General features: G+C 38.5%; 4 protein-coding genes across 9 annotated transcripts in view; 2 read left to right on the top strand and 2 right to left on the bottom strand.

Moving 5' to 3' along the window:
* The first annotated feature begins 9 nt into the window (after positions 1 to 9).
* On the top strand, positions 10 to 2,896 carry LOC100116817. Its single transcript, XM_001601165.6, has 2 exons — positions 10 to 884; positions 1,970 to 2,896. The coding sequence occupies exons 1-2, from the start codon at positions 428 to 430 to the stop codon at positions 2,725 to 2,727; spliced, it is 1,215 nt and encodes a 404-aa protein (XP_001601215.1). The 5' UTR covers positions 10 to 427; the 3' UTR covers positions 2,728 to 2,896.
* Positions 2,897 to 2,969: 73 nt separating this feature from the next.
* Positions 2,970 to 4,716, bottom strand: LOC100116845 (protein MAK16 homolog). Its single transcript, XM_016983857.3, has 8 exons — positions 4,570 to 4,716; positions 4,456 to 4,502; positions 4,230 to 4,373; positions 3,839 to 4,151; positions 3,662 to 3,757; positions 3,432 to 3,578; positions 3,271 to 3,348; positions 2,970 to 3,192 (listed from the first exon to the last, which is right to left on the bottom strand). Exons 1-8 carry the CDS (start codon positions 4,582 to 4,584, stop codon positions 3,055 to 3,057), a joined length of 978 nt encoding a protein of 325 aa, XP_016839346.1. The 5' UTR covers positions 4,585 to 4,716; the 3' UTR covers positions 2,970 to 3,054.
* A 276-nt stretch (positions 4,717 to 4,992) lies between these two features.
* The window catches only part of LOC100116958 (paired box protein Pax-6), a 128,476-nt gene continuing 113,423 nt past the window's right edge, over positions 4,993 to 20,045 (top strand). The window contains exon 1 of one of the 2 annotated variants that reach the window (XM_031925657.2): positions 4,993 to 5,186. The gene's annotated coding sequence lies outside the window, so the exon portion shown is untranslated. Of the gene's footprint in view, positions 5,187 to 15,490; positions 15,577 to 20,045 lie in introns of those variants that run through there. The other variant, XM_031925656.2, reaches the window with a different exon arrangement.
* On the bottom strand, positions 12,362 to 18,835 carry LOC100116876 (aminopeptidase N). 5 transcript variants are annotated; one of them, XM_031925651.1, is made up of 12 exons: positions 18,810 to 18,835; positions 15,667 to 16,191; positions 15,440 to 15,595; positions 14,875 to 15,346; positions 14,566 to 14,804; positions 14,126 to 14,493; positions 13,771 to 14,051; positions 13,496 to 13,677; positions 13,240 to 13,413; positions 12,798 to 12,944; positions 12,644 to 12,722; positions 12,362 to 12,568 (listed from the first exon to the last, which is right to left on the bottom strand). In XM_031925651.1, exons 1-12 carry the CDS (start codon positions 18,821 to 18,823, stop codon positions 12,416 to 12,418), a joined length of 2,790 nt encoding a protein of 929 aa, XP_031781511.1. In that variant the 5' UTR covers positions 18,824 to 18,835; the 3' UTR covers positions 12,362 to 12,415. The 5 variants fall into 5 exon arrangements, with proteins under 5 accessions (XP_031781511.1, XP_031781514.1, XP_031781515.1 ...); XM_031925654.2 differs by lacking the exon at positions 18,810 to 18,835 and adding an exon at positions 16,698 to 16,892; XM_031925655.2 differs by lacking the exon at positions 18,810 to 18,835 and adding an exon at positions 16,833 to 16,885.

Raw genomic sequence — 20,045 nt, 5'->3', positions numbered from 1 at the left:
CATTTCAAAAAGTCACCTTGAAGCTATTTACAGCTACAACAAATGAATATTTAAATATTGAAAAAAAAAATTGTCTCGCAACTGCATATATTTAAGGAAACTATATAAAATGCGCACAGCACCTCGAACCAGCTACACAACAGTCCTCTCTTTTTGCTCTCTGCTCTTCTTCCCCGCAGCTCGTGATCCCGTTTCCCGGTACATCTGGTATACGTATACACACACGTTCGCTTGCTCGAGTATAGCACACGCCGGGAGTCTCGTGAGATACGTAGGTAGGTGCGCGCGAATACAGTCAGTAGTATTTCAACTGTTGATGCAGGAGGAATATTGCTTATACACACGCGACTCCGGTACCAGCAGGAACAAAGCGAAAACATAAATCGTCGATCAAATTCGAATCGTGAAGCGACTCAAAAACGACGCGATGTCGAGAAGCTGCGAAATCTGCCCAGCCGATTTACAGTTACTCCTGTGCGCGAAGTTTGGCCCGCGTCTCAAGCTGCTGGTGAACTCGAGCTCGTCCCTCCTACCGCCGGGCGAGAATTTCGCCTGCGAGATCTTCAAAGTTCGCGCGTTGGTGAGGCGCGACGAGGACTCGCCGACGGAGGAGCTGCACCTCGTGGCCAAGGCTTTCCCGTTCAAGGAAGCGGCGGTTAGACAGGTGTTCGACTTCACGCAGTTGTTCCGGAAGGAGGTGTTCTTCTACGAGAATATCGCGCCGGTTTTGAAGGATCTCGCGCTGGAGTTCGGCGAGGGAGACTTCGAAGTGGCGCCGAGGAGCTTCGGATCCAGGAAGCCCGAGGACTGCAACGACGAGGGGGTTGTCATCCTCATGGAGAATTTGCAGCACGCCGGGTACTACGCGCCGGATAAGCTTGAAGGTGCGATTTTTTTTATGTTAGACTGAATGGTTTTATCTTCTTTTTTTTAACAATAACGAGTAACGAGACGTTCTTTTTATACGAGCATAGCGGGAAATTTGTTTTATGAGCGATGAGAACGACTTTAATTATTTTAACTTACATCGGCGTGAGCGCAACGCGTTGTTGGCTATTCATTTTTAGAGCTGACAATCCATGTATTATGTGACATGATACTAACAAACTTGGTTTCTATTTTTTTTTTAAGTATTCCATGAGTAACCATGTTGTTAATTAGAAAATACTTGGCTTAAGTGACATAAGAGTACCTTCATAGACCGAAGTTGGAAAAAAAAATAGAATTTTCGATATTTTTTATAAATTATTACAATTGAAAATAAGTTGTCGACAATGATTAGGGGCAAAGAGCATAATTCGCTCACTTATAGATAATTGTACTTTAACATCCGGCGGCAATAAAAAAAACGTTAAAAGTTATTCCGTTCCAGTTGAGTAATTTAAACGTTGCATACAGATTACAAGCAAATTTGTATATATGTACATACATTATCGGCAGTTAATATTACATTTGAATGCCAAAAACTTACCGCACACTGCTAATTAATTTTATTAGATTTTTCAATACATAAACTTTAATCATAATTCATACATGTATTATACTTGGAATATTTTATAAACAAACTGTAGTATTATTTAGTATTAAAATTGAAATCGCATTGAACTTTTAAATACGACGAGGTTTGCTTTAAGTAGCTTGTATATAAGGTATAATACAAACTGCGATTATTGGAACGAACAGATAAGAACAATATGATTTCTGTTAACTGATCGATCACAATTTTTACGCAATACATTATTGTTGTCGATAGCAACGAAAATTCGATTCTTTTTTGTACGCTCAAGCAAGTATAGAGATAAGATTACATTTTCTTTGCAGTAAGTACTTTATTGTCTTCCGGAAATTCAAATCGTGACGTAACTTTTGCGCCTGGTCGCTTCATCACACAGAGTCATTAAATTACCATAAGAATCAATAAGAAGCCAATTCATTTCCATACTAATTTTCGTGATCTATTTCGAAACAGGCTCGGATTTGGCACACTCCCGGTTGACGATTAAGGCCCTGGCGCGCTTCCACGCGCTGGGCTTCGCCTGCAAGCACCACCGGCCGGACTTTTTCAACGATCAAGTCGTGAAGAACGCAAACATGGTACCTTTTCGGCAGTCGGAAGATGCCGAAGACATCTTCGACGTCCTCTTCAAATTGATGATGAAGGACTCGCGTCTCGCGGAACACCACGAGCGTATTTTCAAACTGATAAATCCGGGTAAGAAGATCGAGTTCTTCACCCACGTTGCCGAGGAACCTTGGCGCTCCATCGTACACATGGACTTCTGGACGAACAACATCCTCTACCACAAGGACGCGGATGGAAATTTAGACGATGTCAAGTTCATCGACTTTCAGAACTTCGCGTACAACAGTCCTCTGAGGGACATCCCCTACTTTCTGTGTACCAGCACATCTCACGAGGTCATGACCCAGCACTTCGACGAGCTTCTTGATCTCTACTACGACACCTTCATCGACGTGCTGAAGAGGGTGAAAGTCAACGTTGAGCCATTCAGCAGGGATAAGTTCGACGCGCAACTAAAGGAGGACGCATCCTTAGAGTTCTTTCACAGTATCATTGCCATTAAGTTTTTCACCGCGGAAGTCGAGAAGGAGTCGTACGATTCCAGTCAGCTCAATCAGGTTATAATATTCAGTGAGCCTAATGAGCTAGCATACGATAAGTGGTACCACATTGTACAGACATTCATGAAGCAAGGATGGATGTAGTTGTTGCGAGTATTATTGTAAACAAAAATGTAGACCATGTGCTGCGTTATTTTAAATTATATTTATAGATCTATATATTTTACAACAACTTTTGTAATTTAATAAAAATGAAGACGTGAAAAGTTGCGCTTGATTATATATGCTCAATGTATACATTTCTTGTAAAAAATTTTGATCATAATTTCATTTCAAATTTTAAGGTATGTAGAATGTGTTTTCATAAAAAAATATGAAGCGTAAACTTGATTGATTAAACCGGTGAAGCGTGGTTTTTAAACGATTTATTACAAAATTAGTTAAAATTTCATAGAATAACAATAGAATACCCTATCTAACGGCTCTTTGCCTCGGCTCTTCTTCAACTTCATATTCGATTTCAACCTTTCGTTTAGGTTTAGTTGGTGTTTTGTCCTTCTTGATTACTTTAGGTTTCTTCATACCCTTACTTGTCGATGCAACGGCGTCCTAAAATAATCATTAATTTAGTCGTTCATTTCAATTCAATTTTTTTTTTTAAATCATCAAGAATACCCAAGTACAAACCTCAATGTCACTTGCGTCAGATTCAAAACTGTCAGACATTTCCACTTGTTCTTTCAAACCAGAATCACTCTCTTCATCCTATTAAGAAAAACATTGGATTATTAATAATCACTATTACTGTTAAGTATGTGAAAGTTAATAAAATATATTTAAAGACATACTGCAGATTCCATTTCATATTCATATTCATCATCATCACTGTCGTCGTCATCGCTGTCAGCTGCAACAAATTGGGAAGTATTGTTTTGCATTTCCTCATCAGCCTCCAATTCCTGTTCAACCTCCTTTTCGATTTCTTGCTTATCTTCCTAAATTTGATCAAAACAATATTAAAGTATATTTAATTTTAGAACAACAAAATTATTAGAAAAAATAATCTGTTTATACATACTTCATCCTCGCTTTCTACCTCACTTTCTCCCTCAATTTCAACAGCTTCAACTGCTTTATCAAAGACTTTTTGTGGGAAGTTGTATATATCTTTGTACTATAATCAAAATCAATATGGTTAACGATAAGTATCATTTACAACAATGTTAATATTTAGCAAGTAGCGTGAAATACTTACCACTCCTTTTTTCAATCGCTCCATCAACTGTTTCTCTATATTTGTATCAAGTTTAGCAGCAATGAGAGCCTTTTCTTCTCTCCTTCTTTCTCTTCTTTCAATCTTTCTCTGCAGTGGAACAAGTTTCTTCTGTCGTCTGAGCCTCAGTTTCCTCATACGGATCAAATACTGTGTGATTTTGACAAACCTTTGTTTACATTTTGATTTTATAAATCCAGGCCAATACAGTAGATTCTCATTGATTTGATGAATTGCTTTTTCGAAATTCCGAGATAACTTTACTTTTTCCCACTGATTCTTTGGGGCATGAATTCTGCAAAGCAAAAGAATTTTGTAACAGATTGTTTCCAAGAAAGGCTGAGTTTTACATTTTTCTATTTGATGAATTTACCTTTCAGCTGTTCTCATGTATAGGTATATAATACCATTCTCTTCTCTGACTGTTGCATACTGACTGTTTGCAAGTGGACATGACGATCGACTGCACAAACCTGTGAGATTGTATTCATTTCTACAAAACCGTTGTGATTTTGTACTGCAAGAAAAGTGAGAATGTTAACAATTGAGAAGAAAAAAATAATCAAGCACTTGAAATAATAACAAATTTGTATATGTACTTGACTTTGAAGGAACAGAACGATTTGTTGATGATGCTCCAAACAACCTAAAAGTTTATTATGTTGAGTACAAAGTTTTTTTTGATGTCACAACTTAAAAGTAGCTCTACTTACATCGTCGTGCTGCATTTTGACTATAAATAATTATAACTAATTCACTAATTTCTTAATTAAAATCGATATTCTGTCGCATGTCACCGAACAAGCTATCCACGTGTTGTTGTGGTCGCCGCTAACTAAAAAGGTTAGGTTTTGAAATTGCGTATCAGCGTGTGTACTATGCATGTAAAGCTCACTGATTTACCGACCGGCGACCGTGCAACGTTATTAGAGGTGACTTCTTGCAAGCAGTAGATGGCGTTAACTACATCAGAATATTATTGTCAACCAAAAAAGTACGTTATTGCACGGAATTATAGGATCTTTTTTAGCAAACAGCAATAAACTTCATCTAAAAGAATTACCGATTGCGTGTTATTCGCGAGTCATACGTTGGATAAGTTACTGTTTGTGAAATCACACTCATTCTTTGAACTAAATTTTGACGAGGTGACAATAAAACGGCTTTTTTTCTTGGGGAGTTTTCCAGGTGTGTTTTTTTTGTCATCGGAATCGAATCGGATCAGGAATCAGAAGATCAGACATGCAGTGAATCCCGAATAACGGAGTTTGATGTGCTTAATCGAAAAATGTTCACTGCTTTCAAGGAAGTGCATCGCATACGTGCAATCGTGAGTAGCTTATTGTATATATAATTTCAATAATTTTTTTGCGTTTCAGGAATAACGACGTGGATGTATATGATGTATATACAAAATACTAGCGATTTCGAGAGCAATCACAATAAAAAGATAACCTCATCTTATTCTCGATCTAATTTATGATATGCCCCCAAATGCGTGAACTCGCAAGTTTACTCAGAGACATTAAACTCTGCTTACATCCTGACTGTATAAGAAGTAATCGTGCGAGTTCTACGCGTTCAGAGTGCATAATCACTAGGCCAGTTAGGTTAATTTTTTTACCATTAGAAATTAGTCATTAATACGGACGAGAATACATAGTCCATCGCTAGTAGTGTCATTACCGGTTTGCGGTTTTAATAAGTATTATAAAAGGAATGCAATTTTTATTTATACATGCAATATAAAAAAATAAAGACGGATGATTGAAAGAGTTTGCACGAAATCGAATGCGATGGGTCTTAATTCGGACAGTTTTAGTCGTTCCTTGTTTCCGTATTTTTTAATAACGGACCCTTTGTGTTGACTTATATAAAGTGAATCCAGAATAGAACGCTACTAGTCGTAAAATTAGAAATTTACTAAAGAAAGGCAGTAGTAATAAAAAAATTGTTATTGGTGATAAACGGAAAACGATAGTTATCAATGACGCAAGTATCAAAGGAATAGGGTGGATAGATGTCATACTGAATTCCTTTGAGAATTTATATAGTTGCCGTATATGCAGTGGCCATAGATTAACAAAATTTATATAAATAAATGGCAGTTAATAACTTATCCAATACAATTTATTTATTGCTCGGATGTGAGTAAATGTTGGTTTTTTACTTTATGTTTATATAAGTTTACCACAATTGTATTACACAAATATGTTAAACTTTTACGAAGATTTAAATCCACAATAAGCTTCTGTACCACATTCTTTTGCGGCTCTGCAAACGAGAAATGAAAATTAATTAAGTTTACGGAGGTTTTCATTTCAATTTCAGTATTATGAGAATCCCTTACTTGCGAGAGCTGCAGAAGTATGATGGAGCCCAGGTGCATTTGTCCTCGCCTATTATTCCTCCGGTTTTTCCGATATATTTTATTATTGAACTCGTCCGTGGGGTAGGTGGGTTTGAGTATTTTGGTTTTAGTTTTGCTGCTCGCTCTCGCTCGTCTTCCTCCGATGTGCCGAGATATTTTATTATTGAAATAGTTGTCCGTGGGGTAGGTGGGTTTGAGTATTTTAGTTTTGCTGCTCGCTCTCGCTCGTCTTCCTCCGATGTGCCGAGATATTTTATTATTGAACTCGTTGTCCGTGGGGTAGGTGGGTTTGAGTATTGTGGTTTTAATGTTGCTGCTCGCTCTCGCTCGCCTACCTCCGATGCGCCGATATATTTTATTATTGAACTCGTTGTCCGTGGTGTAGGTGGGTTTGAGTATTGTGATTTTAGTTTTGCTGCTCGCTCTCGCTCGCCTTCCTCCGGTGTGCCGAGATATTTTATTATTGAACTCGTTGTCCGTGGGATAGATAGGTTTGAGTATTTTGGTTTTAGTTTTGCTGCTCGCTCTCGCCCGCCTTCCTCCGGTGTGCCGATATATTTTATTATTGAACTCGTCAGGTTTTTATTTAAATTTTAACATTATGAACATTTTATTTTACGCGCGTGAGCTGCAGAAGTATGATGGGCCCCAGGTGCATGGGTTTTTGCCTAAGGGCTCGTGAAGTTTCGGTATTATGACCTCTTCTTCAACCGGTCGTGGTTTGTCTTTTGCAGGAGCAGCATTTGATAAATGCACGACGCAAACTAGACATTTTAAAGAGTACCAATATTTTATAATATAATTTAAGAAATATAATATACTTATTATTATTCATACATTATACAATATGACTTCTATTAAACTTACTAGCTATGAATCCACGAACAACGAATAAGGACCTCATTTTTCCTTCAAAATTAATCCTTTTGCAATTTTAAATCACTATAACTTCAATTTATGAAAAAAATGCCCTACGTGGCAATGATTGGGCGTTAATACTGTGCGGAGACCAATGTATAGGAGTGCACAAGCGTGCAACTAATATTAAAAATATCATGACTTGCCGAGATGAGCAATTTAGCGCAGAAATTATTTAATGGTCTAAATTTTATTTTTTCTCTTCATGTTCTGTTTTAATTTTTTAAGATCCTCAACGACGTCATACGCGATTCGTATGTTTCGATTTTAATTTTTTCTCATTTTTCACTTTTCAAGGATTAAGTAGAAAATTACATACCTTTACGAAAATGAAAAATTATTATATGTGGCGTCTAGGCGCTTTCCTGTATCCCTCATCTCTATCTGCGATTCAAAGCGCATTATATTATAGCGCTGTCAGCCTTATTAAAGCTACCTTTTTTTAGTCTGCTTGGGTTGCTCATGCTATTACTGTCCAAAGTTGCTAGTACTTAAGAAAATAGTTTAAAAAATTCCAATGTTTCATTTATTACTGCTATTTGATATAGCTGCAAATTTTAACCGTCTTATCAATCCATTGGTATATTGTGAAATTTGAAAAGGTTGAAAATAGTATACGAAAAAGCAGTTACGTGAAAAATATAAAAGTTGTTCTATATAAATAAGTTAGTTTTACGCGATCGTAGAAAAGCAATAATGATGGGTCTTTTGAGGTTTGACGTGGAAAATTTACCTGCGGCCATTAAATTAGCCTGACAAACGAGCCAACCTTACAATCAGTAGTTACGTATATGTGCTTCTATCTTATATTGATCGAAATATTTCAACAACAAGCAAAGAATCATTGCAATAATGAGTCAATTATATGACCAATCATCGTTCACATACAGATACGTCTCTGACAATTTTCTCAACGATAAATTCAATCCATTATCCATCAAACTTAGCCTCCTGAGCGATTTCACTGCTTAAATTTTTACCATAGCACGTATCAAGTATATTGTATACATAACAAGTATTCAAATTACCCATTTTAAAAAGCATCGTCAAAAAATCAAACCGGTGAAAGCTTTCCCCAAGCAAAGCACCAGCCATGCGGATAAAGAGTGCGAGAGATAGAGAGAGCGATAATTATCAATAAATTTTCCCACATAATATCTTGGCTTTAATTAGGAAAATTGCCTCTCCCGCTGTGTCAGTTTTCGCTCTGCGCGTGCGACGATATAATCCCGATGCCAGGCGCACGCACGTCGGCCCCGAAGGGCCGCTCTGAAAAACGAGGAGACATAATAATAGTGTTCAGCGCGAGAAAAGCCGCTCATGCGCGCGAGCCGCGTCGTCGGCCTCTGATATTAATTAATAATCAGAAACAGATGTGCCGCTGCCGCCGCAGCCGATATAATTATTTCGAGTCAGGCTTCTGCAAGCTCTGCGTGTGCTAATTAAAGAGCTGCGCGCGATTTTCGATATTAAACGTCCCTCGAGATTCGCGGAGAGATACTCCCGCGCGGTATATCGCGAGTTGCCGTGCGGATTTTCTCGTTGATGAATTGCTATTTTCTCTTTTTTTTTTTTTAATCGCGACGGTTACCGATTTGGCAACGTGTCTTTTTTCGCGCGAAACCAACCGGTCGAACGCAGTCGGCTGATGTGAACGAAGGCAGTAGTATGTGCGACTGGCGACACATTTTAATAATTTATGCTATGTTCATTAAGATAATAATAATAGGCATCGGTATAAACTGCAGCCCGGTAAGCAAAGGTGCAACACGTGCAAAATTACAGTAGAAAAGTCGCGATAACGAACTGCTCGAGAACGGGAGGCAGAGACGGTGGCGGCGAGCTTTTACTTCTCTCCTTCTCATTCCCATCAAAAGCACAATCTCGACTCCCGCAGGAGGATGGTATATAGGGTATAGGCTCGCGAGAGAGATATACCCTCTTCCTACTCTGCTCTCCTCTTTCTCGTTACGTAAACGAGCGATAAACATCGGTTCTAAAGTGGAAAAGTGGAGCGCGCAAGCGAGAAGAAGCTTTCGCCGGAAGTTAGGTGAATTATATGCGCGAGAGAAAGAGAGAGAGGGAGAGAGAGCCGCGAGGGAGGAGAGGATGGCGCACGGCCAGCCTCACGGTGTCTGGCTTAATATCCGCCACTAACATTATTTCATAAAAGTATTACTATAAATCGCGAAGTCGCGCGTTATTTAAACGTCCCGCGGACCTCATTCATATAGATAGGCGACTGTCTCTCTCTCTCTCTCTCTCTCTCTCTCTCTCTCTCTCTCTCTCTCTCTCTCTCTCTCTCTCTCACTCTACACATTCTATAAAACACATACCTCAACCTATTATTTATTCTTTTTATACTGTTTCTGCTGTAAATATGTTATCGTACAACGATAATGTACGCAAAATAAAATTAATTAATCTAATCTAATCTAATCTAATCTAATCTAATCTCTCTCTCTCTCTCTCTCTCTCTCTCTCTCTCTCTCTCTCTCGCTCTCTCTTTTTCCCTATGGAGAACAAAATGTGTATATCTACCGTCTCAGCTTCTTTACTGTGCCGGAGACTCCTCTAACTCGTTCTCGCGTTACAGATTTACATGGATGCTTGGAGAAAATTTAAAACTCTATTTACCCCGGCTCCACAGACGTTCTTCTTTTCTAGATCTCGTTGAGTGGTTCCCACGACAAGCATGAGTATAGCCCAGCCCAACGAGTAACTATTATTTTTGTAAATATGAAGAGTAACAACAGTATAATTTTGTTTTGGAATGTGATATTAATTAATTCACGGCCAAATAGTATTATTTATATCAATTTTCAATGGACTCGGGCAATTAGTTATAGCGTGAGTTGCTCAACAAAAGTCAATTTCGGCATTGGTGACATACCACTATATTATACATTGAGGCTCGCAAATTTTTATGAGCGAAATAAGAAAGTGCCTATACGCCATCTACTTTCGTTGGCTATACCATGGTTTTGTACTATTATACCACTGATTCCACATGTCCGCTCATACGGCTGTAGCGTACGGTGGATCTTTCTTCTCCTCGTGAGCTAGTCTGTTTTTCTTCCATCTAGAACCACAATACGCAGATCTTCCTCGATCACGATAAATAAATTTCACATACATAGCAAGAGTTAAATTCACATTAAAATTTCAACGAAGCGAAAGAAGCAACCTCTCTTTGAGACACAAACTCTCTCTATATCTATACGCCTTTCTCTCCCGAGGGAGTGAAATTCCAATGCAAAGCTCTTTGAGGTACGAGTGCTTACCGCCGCACACCGACTCTCTTTTGCGTCATCGCGTCCCTCTTCCTTACACGCATACCCCAACCTCCTCGTCGTCGCTGTTTTTTTTTCGTGCATATGAAAAATACGTCCGAGCGTGTATACACACATACGCGCGCGCGCGCGATGCGCAAGCGAAAAGGCGTATCGACGCATGTGCAGCTGATTTTAAGAGCGCGCGCGCCAAGCCGAGCGAACTCGGTTAAGCGAAAATTGCTCGCTCGTGCGGCCAACCCCGTGCGTGCGAATGTACATTGCCCGCCGCGGATTTGTCGGTGTCCGCGATTTCGAGTACGAGCTGCAAAAAGGGATGCGTATATTTTTACGTTATACTTTTCTTTTTATTATGCCGCGCGGGCGTGCGAAAAAAATGTGCGTGCGGCGACACGATCGGTTCGGAGGTATTAGGACGGAAAAATGGACGATGTGTACGTGCGACAGCGCTTATGTACTTTGTCGCGCGAGGAGAAAGAGGTCTACACTGATATGCTTTGTGGCCGGCAGTTTTTGCAAGAGTTAGGAGGGAGTTGAAGCGGGAGAGACTTGTCGTCTCTTTTCTTCGAGGGCTATATGCGCTGCGATGATTATGCGCCGGTGTGCATCGTGAATTATGCGCTTCGCGGAGGATCGGTCGAATGGCTTTTTGAGGAAATTTTCTGCGGGAATTTAGCCGCGTACGAAGTGGTTGAACTATTTAGTAGGTCGTTTAGCGATTAGCGGAAGGTTAATATTTTCAAAGGTAAATTTATTTTTTTCGCCAGCCTTTACACACCACATTTTTCAAACTCAAAATCGATATGAAAAATCGGGTAAAAAATCCCGAAAGTATTAACACCCAATACACCGATATAAATTATGATAGTAAATTCTCTTTCATCAATCTCCTACGCTGCACTAAACGACTGCAGCCGCAAAGTGTTAGCTCAGCTTCCCGTTTCCAGCGGGCAAACAAACGTCTAACACGAGGGGGCGGCTCCATGCCGACACATACACACACGCGTATTCTTGCACACAGCGCTAATCGTCGTCGCGGCCGCACAATTGCACGGTCAGTGCGGAGGGCTGTATCCGTTTAATGCACGGCGCCGTGTTTTGTGCAGGTGCACACGCGCACACGGGTTATTACACCGGGCGCGATCCGCACCGCCGCCGCATTCTCGAGCAGCCAACGAGGTGCACTCACTCAGACGAAAATCGCTCACTTTTTCTCTCTCTCTCTCTCTCTCTCTCTCTGTTTTGGTTCTGTGCCGATGATTTCTGTGCGGATGGTTAAAGAGCGGCCTTTTTCTGTTTCTTGGTTTACGGGCGGGCTTTGAAGATGCTTTGCCGATTAAGTTTATCGTTTGCAGTAGGAGCATTTCGCTCTGTTTCCTCGGATTTGTGTGAAGAAGCTTTAAGAATTATGGAAATATGAATTCATTACTTTTAACGTATTCAAGGATTTTATGAAAAATGTTGCAAGCTCTGCTCGTTCTTAATAATTATGGTTGATATAAATATATAAAAAAATAAACTAAAGACATCGCGCTTCCACATCTTATTTTCTTTGTCTCATGTGTTTCTTTTCTGAACTCTTAGCGGTCGACTTGGTCTTGAAAATATTGTAGCGACGAGTTCGGCGGGGGTAGAAAAGAGAGAACACAGCTTACGAGTACACGAACGCCCCGGCTTTACACGAGCGTGTATCCGAAGTGGCTAAGGCGCAATACGCCGGAAGAATTGATTAGAGCCTCGAGTGCAGCGCGAGAGAAATTTGTTTTTCTACCTTCGGTCAGACCGACGCGCGCCAGGCGTGAGATTAAGATGGTTTTGTATTAATTTTTGCTTTGAATAACTAGAAAATTGTGTACACGGGATTCTCGCTAGGACGGTTTATTTAGATATGTAAAGAAAAACATATAATAAATAGAGAATTAGTAAATATAGTAAAAAATATTTATTTGTTTGACTGAGATTTGGAAATTGTTAATTTTATGAACTCTGGATATTTGTCAGGGGCTTACTTATCTTAGGAGCATATTTTTTATACCAGTTCAATTCGTAAATAGAATTTTCTAAGAATCCTTGCACTTCTTCAATAATATTGACCAACTTCTCTTTATTATATTGTATGAATTTATCGAACTGTAAAATTAGAATAGAAGCATGTGAAAAATTAGTTTGAATATATGATTATACAGAAGTCATATTGTTACATACCTTTTTGACAAGGTCTTCCGTCGGTAAATAGCCAGCTATTTTATCCAGAGCAATAAAGGCTGAACTTTCATCAGTAATGCTAGTTACAAATAATACGATTAAAAATATTGTCAACTGTTATAAGATAATGTTTGTCAATCAATTATTAACTCACTATTCTTGTAGCTCTGTGTAGTGATTTCCAATGAAATCCATAGCTGCTTGAACTCCAATAGTACTTGCCTCAATGATATATTCAAATACATTGTCTATGTCATGTTTTCTAATGCCGCTATTCAGATCAATCGCTTTTAATAAGAGTCTGAAAAAATATTTCTGATTATTCCTTTCTGAGTGGCATATCAAATTCTCATATTTAAGAGAATGGGTCGCATAACAATATAACTCTAGTTGTTATCTTTTTATATCAAATGCTATTCTATAATTATCCTATGCAAATTATAGATTGACTACATTATACGATAGTAAGAATTGTTTAGTATCATAATAACGTAGCCAATGTATGATGCGCATTGAACGTTGCTAATTTTCAAAATAGTATTTAATCAAAAAAATGCCGCGTAAAAACGTATATCCTCACATCATTATGTATTTACCTTTCTAAATCGGTGGGATTTTCAGAACACGCTAGAGCAGATAAAATTGTTAACTGTTCGGCACCACTGTTTGATTTTTCAAATTTCTGCCACAAATAATCCCAGATTCTAGATGAACCGTGTTTCACTGCCATACAGTAAACTATACTCTGCTGATTAGGTGGCACTCTATAACTGTTTCGACAAGCATAATTATTATTGCAGGTTACAATTTAATATTGAGCATATATTGTATTTAATATTTGTTACACTACACCTGCTGTTTTGCTGTAGTTTTTGGAACCTGTTCAAGGATTCATTGACACATTTGTTATTGTCCAGTGTACATGACCATTGAAGGATTAATTCTCTTAAATGTGCATCAAGGAGGCTTTCACCTTTAATATCATCAAACCCTAGTTTTTGGTAAATTGGTTCAATCAACGATAGTACGTGGCTCTGTAAAATAAATTATTAGGAATTAGGTATATCGTCTATAGAAAATAGAAAAAAAATCGAACTTTCTTAGAATTATGTATAGACTTTTCATACCTTAAACTGATTGTAAATTTCGGGGTGACCTGTGAGACGTTTTTTCAAATAGTTGAAACCTTTAAGTGCAGCTTGCCACGGTATAAAATTAGTTTCCTGAGCGAGATATTGTGTTCCTGATAATACCAAATCGTATTCAACAGCACCAACTCTTGCTAAATTAAAAAGATCGTCGATTACAGAAGCACGGTTGATTTCATGGATAGTCTGGTAGTCTGTTGATTTCAATGCTTTTATAATACGTTTCCACATTTTGACACCGTAATTGACTCTATAGTAACCTACAAATATTTATTTATGAATTTGGCAATGATTTCATTGAAATATTTTTAACGAATAAATCAAATATATTTACCAGTTCGTTGAATATTAATGACTACCCAATCTTTACTAGCATTGTTTATTCTGACAGTCGTCTGATTTTTCGTTAGCCAATTAATCTTTGTCGTGTCACTGAAATCGGGATGACTTTTTGTAGCCCAATTTATGGGAATAACCCACGTTGATTCTTCAGTCGTATTCTCGGTCGATTTTATTAAAAATCGTTTCTGCTTTAATGTCGCAACGTCTCCAGTAAAATGAACATCTACAACGGGAAAACCTGGTTGTAACGTCCAACTGCTTAACAATTCAGCTGCCGTAGTTCCCAATTTATAATTATTATATTTGAGTTCCTCTTCAATAGCACAATGCATTTTTTCAGGCGTTCCAGAAGAAAACTTGCTAAAATCAAATTTTTTTACATGAAAAATAATCTATTAAGAATTTTTACATTACAAAAAAAAGAAAAGTTACTTGTTCACGAGGTATCTACGTAGAGCACCATAGAACATTTCTTGTCCTAAAACTTTTTCGAGCATTCTCACCAAACTTGCGCCTTTGATGTATACTACCTCATCAAATATCGCTATGATTTCATCTGAGCTATAAACAGGGCGCACTACACTTGGTGTGCTCAATTTTGCATCGCCTTCAAAAGATGGTTGCATTTCGTTTACAACGAATTGCCCGTCTAAATTCCATGGAGCTAAAGCCTAAAAACACAATAAAAATGTTTCTATCTTGAATTGGATTGTTTATAGCATTCATACCAAGCATTCTTACATCTTCGTAAGCATGCGACTCAAAATAAGCTCCAAAGGCTTCGCTGAGCCACAGCACATCCCAGCGTTGCGGAGTCACAAGGTTACCAAACCATTGATGCGAAAGCTCGTGAGTCACAGCGTTGCGAATGATTCTTTTACGCGTGATCGACGTGACTTCGGGATCGTAAAGCATCCAAGACTCACGATAATGACATAAACCCCAATTTTCCATCGCAACAGCGATATAGTCTGGTATAGCAACTATGTCGAGTTTAGGCAGTGCATACGGCACTTTCAAATGAGTTTCAAAGAATTCTATCGCTTTCGTTAATACAGACAGAGGATATGAAAGCTGATCAACACGATCAGGATTTGACCAAGCTTTGAAAACGTGCGATCCATTGTTGTTGGATAAACTTTGAAACTCGCTCACTACTAAAGCAAATAAGTAAGTCGACATCGGCGGTGTCCTTTCAAATTCGAATGTTCTCCTGTAATGTTTTTAGTAATTTTTTAACTATAGTCATGAATAATGACAATATTGTAATAAGTTTCAGATTCTAATATTGATAGTTATAACTTACTTATTTGTTATTCTCTTAACTGGCATATTACTAATAGCATTGTAGTTTTGAGGAACATCCACGCTTAAGTGGAAGAATGCCTTAAACGAAGGCTCATCAAAACAAGGGAATACCATCCTGGCAATAGTTGGCGCCACGTGAGTTGCGAGCATGTATCTATTCAAAATGAAAGTTTTATTAGCAAAATATGAATGATAACGATGTACATATATACAATATTCTTTTACCTAGTTTCATTTTTGACTTTGTATGCACTCTTGAATAATCCGAGGGAAACGTTGTCATAAATTGGACCATTGTAAGACATTTCAATTCTAATATGTGTTCCACGAGCTATCAGTGAGTGAATGCGAATATTAAGAAACTGGTATTGCTCGATTTTAGTAACGTTTAAAACGTTCAGTTTTTTCGAGGCACCAGTTCGTTTGTTTATACAGAATACAGAGACATTGTCTATTTCGATAGCTTCTGCATGAAGAACAATCTCCGAAGTGGTTTTCTTAACAATGGCAGGGATTCCAACAGTTCCAGTAAAAGTCGAATTCGTCAGTGAGATATTAGGTTTTAGATGGATGAAATACTCCAAGGGTACTACATCGCCAGACAAACGATAGTCCGTGGTATTTTCCGTCGATGATCCAGATTTACTGTTAGCCGTTGCAGTGTCTTCGTCATGTTTCTTTGAATAAGCGGTTGTGAACAGTATCGCCAGTATGACGATTCGTCCATAGGTTTTCCACATTCTTTTCATTCTATAAGAAAGATATATTTAATTATTATATTGGTATTATACTCCAGTAATAATTTGTTTGAAATGCTATCATAGTTGAAAATGTGAACTACACTAAACTTTACTTATTTCGGATGAGGAAAAAAATGCTTGTACGGTATTTCACTAGACTAATTAACAGATATATACGTACTCTTATCTGCTTTATCAAAGTAGTTTTTAATTTATATCTTTACAAAGTTCGTTATTTAGCTTCGTAAAAATTCTAAGTCTAACTGTGCCACTTGTGAACAAAGCCACATTATGCAAATCTTGAACACCGTAATCTTCCTAGAAATTCGTACATTGGTTTTCCCCATTGCGTTGTATAAGGAAAAATGAATCATTATGCATATAGTGCAATTCGACGAAAAGTTTATCTATACTTTATTTATACAAAACTGAACGTTTTAGAAAACGGTAACTCTTATTGACGATAACTTGAAAATGAGTGATTTATAAATAATTTAGATAATATGTTGCATTTACTTATTGATATGATATAATCTGAAACGACTCCAATTAATTCAAAACTTATGTGCATACGATTCTTTTGATAATATTATATCACGTGTATAGTTAATGTATAAAATATAATCAATATGTAAATAAAATTATGCACACTGTCACTTCTGTTAATGATCAAGAACGATATGAACTCAGCCACTACACAATCCAAACTGCTCAGCTTCTTATATTTGCTCTGTTTTTTCCTTATTTCAAGTTTTCCTCATCAGTAATTTAATCATAATTCTTGGTATGCTATATTATGTATTTGATATCAATAAACAGATTGTTGTGTAGAATTATTATATCAGACAACTAGTGCGTAAAGTAAGCGTTTGTCGCCGTAGTGAAATTACATTTAAAATTTTGATTTTTAAATAGAATATTTTAATGCGTTAAAAAACAAGAAATGAAGTCAATACTGAGAAAATTTATGTCGATACTTATTCATAGCAAGCTATAAATAAAGTTAAGATCGTAACATTGATACCATCATGCGATAAAAACCGCGCTCCAATTTGATAGCTGTCAACGTACAGCTGCATAGTTGCATGCGTGTAATCGCGCAGCTAGATTTTTTATGTTTTTATCACAAAGCCCCTACGAGTTCAAAGAAATTATAAAATCTACTACAAACTAAAACAAAAAAAAAGTGTTACGAGAAAAGCTCGCGCTATCTACGCCGTCGATGTAAAGGGGAAAATATTTTATAAGAAGGTCCCCCCTATATAGGAGTGTAGTATCGAAGGACCAGGCAGAAGACGATGGTAGGGGGGAGGCGTGAAGTACGGGGTCGGAAAGCACTTCGTGCGACATTAAAATCGCTTTTCAATCCCTCTGCTTCTGCTGCTTTTTTCCCGCGCGTCCATTCTTTCCCCGGAGGCGAAGAGAATTCTTCGCAGTGCCGACCAGATGCTACCGGACTCTATACGTATATACAGACATGCACCTTCGCGGCTGGTGGTTATGTGAGAATCGGAAGATGGCCGTAGGGCTGCTGATGCACATTTACGTACACTTTTTCTTTTATTTTGCGCTTAGCTAAAGTGATGTCCTTTTGTGGGAAGAGAGAGAGAGAGAGAGAGAGAGAGAGAGAGAGAGAGAGAGAGAGAGAGAGAGAGAGAGAGAGAGAGCGTTTCTATGCAAAGGCTGATTTTGTCTGGGACGAGTGTTGATATGTGAGCTACTGTGTACAATTTTTAGTTTACAGTTTCACTGTAAAATCTAAGCCGTGACGAATTATCTTATTTCTCCCCGAGTATTCTTTCATATAGACTGTGTTTGCTCTATCTTGATCAGTTCTTTTCCATTCAAGATCAGATTGAGAAAATTCAAATGAAAAACAGTCAAACTTGGATACCTTGACTCCGAAAAATGATTGCGTAAATGGAATATAGAATACAGAACCCACATACATATCACCGCAAGAAAGGATAAATTCAGATGGAAGATGAAGCCGGTCGAGCGACGAGAAAACCGCGGGGCGACCATCAGCTCACTCACTCTCTCTCTCTCTCTCTCTCTTTCTCTCTTTCTCTCTCTCTCTCTCTCTCTCTCTCTCTCTCTCTCTGTCTCGAAGCGCTACGAGACCAGTGAATCGAATAATTTCAGGACGACGTATAAGTCCTGCCGCAGCGAAGGAATCCGCTGTACGCGCGTACGAGGATATACAGATAAGCGACGAATGCCGCGGCATTCTTAGGAGATAATTCTCGCTCGGCGCAGCTCATCACAGAGTTCAGCGGGTTTCAATGAGAGCTAGCTATGTGTACACTGCCGATCTTTCGTGTATAAGGAGATTATTTTTGATACGATGAATTCTTGTGGGATTGACTTTTAAAAAAGCGTGACGGTATTTTCGTATCGCATTCAATTTTCAGCTTATGTGATACGCGTGCATGTGGCTATTTGGATGAGTGAATGTATATTAGAAAAGGAATAATTAGCAATACACACTACTACACCTTAACGAATTCACAACCAAGATTATCAATATTCGAATCTTCATTCATTGCACACACTCTCTCTTTCTCATGGGCCACTAAACAAACCTCTACTACGCAATCCCCCCTCCCCAAAAAAACCCCACCATACTTCCTCCACATCATAAGCCTCTCTAATGACACGCATCCGAGCTTCCATTTGCGACAGCGCAGAAGCCTACGCCATAGCACGCCCAGCAACAGCAGACAGGCAGAGCCGTTGGTCGAGCACATAACAGTATTTACTGCACACGTATACATAATACACGTCTATATAATATACAGCCGCGCCGAATGAGAAAGAGACAGAGAGAGAGAGAGAGAGAGAGAGAGAGAGATAGAGAGAGAGAGAGAGAGAGAGAGAGAGGGAGAGGGAGAGAGAGAGAGGTGTCGGGGGCTTTTTCGAGTCCCGACGCCGCCATTATGCTGGATTAGCATTGTGATTGTGTAACCGATGTGACGTGACTCCATTATATATATATCGCGTATATACCGACCCTCGAGTACGCTCTGTGTATTATACATAACGTACGCAGGCGCATTCGCAATCGGCGGTGCATGCACCAGGTCCCGCTGCCCTGTGATGCCAACATGGGACTGGTTACAGCGCGGTCGCTGTTGCGTGAACTGGAGAACGCTGATGAGAGGGGGGTTCTGCTCTTCGAAATTGGATTAGTAAAAACTCACTACTTATCGGCAACGCCGAAATAATGAAAATAAATGCACGTCACATGAAATAGTCAATTATGAAGTAACTGTATAGTTTTATACCTGATAACAATTGTGCAAGTGTGTGCTCAGAAAATGGCTGAAAAATTCACTATTCAAAGTACGGAGGCGACAAAAATATTTCAAAACCGAACAGCGACGAAAACACGCTTATCAATTTACTACTTTTGTAGGAAAAATATCATTGACAATTTACGACACCTTATACTACTGATACTACTGTGTTTTAATGACTCTGTCGTACATTTAAAACATGTCATGCGCGGTTGAACAACAAAATCGTTAATTTTTGCAGGAATTAATTTTTTTTTAACGAAATAACAGATTTCCATATGCGTAAAAAATTACCCTAATAATAACATTCACTTAAATCTGATCTGCATAAATTATTTTCGCTCCGAATGAATAATAAAGAGGCTATAAATAATCTCAAATGCCATATACCTCTCGCAGCTGCAAAAAATAAACGTGCAAACAATTACCAGCCGAAAGAAAAACTTATCCCCTTATAAGACTCCCGAAGTGTCCCACTTACGCTCCATCATATCGCGCGATAAAATTTTAGCAGCTCGAACTGCTCTCTTCCTACTGCACATATATAGTCTTCTCTCGAGTTCAA

The sequence above is a fragment of the Nasonia vitripennis genome (assembly GCF_009193385.2).
Source record: "Nasonia vitripennis strain AsymCx chromosome 3 unlocalized genomic scaffold, Nvit_psr_1.1 chr3_random0004, whole genome shotgun sequence".
Lineage (NCBI taxonomy): Eukaryota > Metazoa > Arthropoda > Insecta > Hymenoptera > Pteromalidae > Nasonia > Nasonia vitripennis.
Note: the sequence above shows the minus strand (reverse complement) of the source record. Positions and strands in the feature narration are given on the sequence as shown.